General features: G+C 38.6%; 1 protein-coding gene across 1 annotated transcript; it reads right to left on the bottom strand.

The window, feature by feature from the left end:
• Nucleotides 1-402: 402 nt before the first annotated feature.
• Nucleotides 403-940, bottom strand: LOC107735717 (protein transport protein Sec23A-like; the record flags this gene model as incomplete). The annotated part of the gene is made up of 3 exons (XM_016547310.1): nt 827-940; nt 650-727; nt 403-564 (listed from the first exon to the last, which is right to left on the bottom strand). Coding segments are annotated over exons 1-3 (324 nt in total), but the record flags the coding sequence as incomplete, so codon positions are not given.
• Nucleotides 941-946: the final 6 nt, after the last annotated feature.

Below are 946 nucleotides of genomic sequence, written 5' to 3'. Positions count from 1 at the left end.
GCTGTTCTTTTGAACTTTCTATTCATCAAAGAATCTTGAAAAAAATATTTTCAACATTGATCAGAGTAATAAATTACCAAATCAGCATATTAGAATGAGATTTTAAAGGATCATGTGACGCTGAAGACTATAGTAATGATGCTGAAAATTCATCTTTTCCATCACAGAAATGAATTACATTTTAAAATATGTCAAATGTATTTTAAATATAGAGATGGCTAAAGAAAGTTAATATACATTACATTTCTAACAATTTGGGGAAAATTTAAATTTCATGTGTTAAAAAACATGCCTGAATTTCTCTTTAGTGATCATGGTATCTTACATCTATAAAGTCCCTCACTGGTCAGTCAAACTAAGCAAACATTTAAATGCGCAGTGGGAGAAGGTCTGCATGTTTACCTCTGGTGGTCCATTGAATGAATACGCATACAGGATGGGCTGTACCATTATCAGAGACTGGGTCAGGTCCTGCCTCATGAACTGGTGCCTGTAATAGGTGCTTTCATCAGGACTGTTGTTGAACACTTGCAGGAATGGAGACCTCCTCAGATGGAACATAAACTGCCAAAAACAATGTCAAGATTTCATTTTCTCTTAGCTGTAAAGTGAGATTAAGTGTCGTCTCAAAGCATGAGACAAAAGGTACCTGAGGATACAATGAGAACGTCTCGGAGAAGCGGAATGAGTTGGGATCGTCTTTATGATAATCTCCAAATTTCTGGCACTGCAAATTAAAGAAAATAAAGAAATTATTGTGCATTCCTAATACTAAAGGACTGATTATACTAAGTAATATAGTGAAAGACCCAGCTGAAAGACTCACCAAGCGGATGAGCTGTCGGTCCAACCAGCGCAGAACATCCGGGCCCTCCTCTGTCTCAGCCCTATAGACGGCCAAGCGGGCCATGAGGATGGCAGCGGCCTCCTGGTCAAAAGATGCAGC

Source organism: Sinocyclocheilus rhinocerous, unplaced genomic scaffold, assembly GCF_001515625.1.
Source record: "Sinocyclocheilus rhinocerous isolate Xijiao unplaced genomic scaffold, SAMN03320098_v1.1 C36255514, whole genome shotgun sequence".
In the NCBI taxonomy this organism is placed as follows: Eukaryota; Metazoa; Chordata; class Actinopteri; order Cypriniformes; family Cyprinidae; genus Sinocyclocheilus; species Sinocyclocheilus rhinocerous.
The sequence above is the reverse complement of the archived record's forward strand: the minus strand, read 5'-3'. Positions and strand labels throughout refer to the sequence as shown.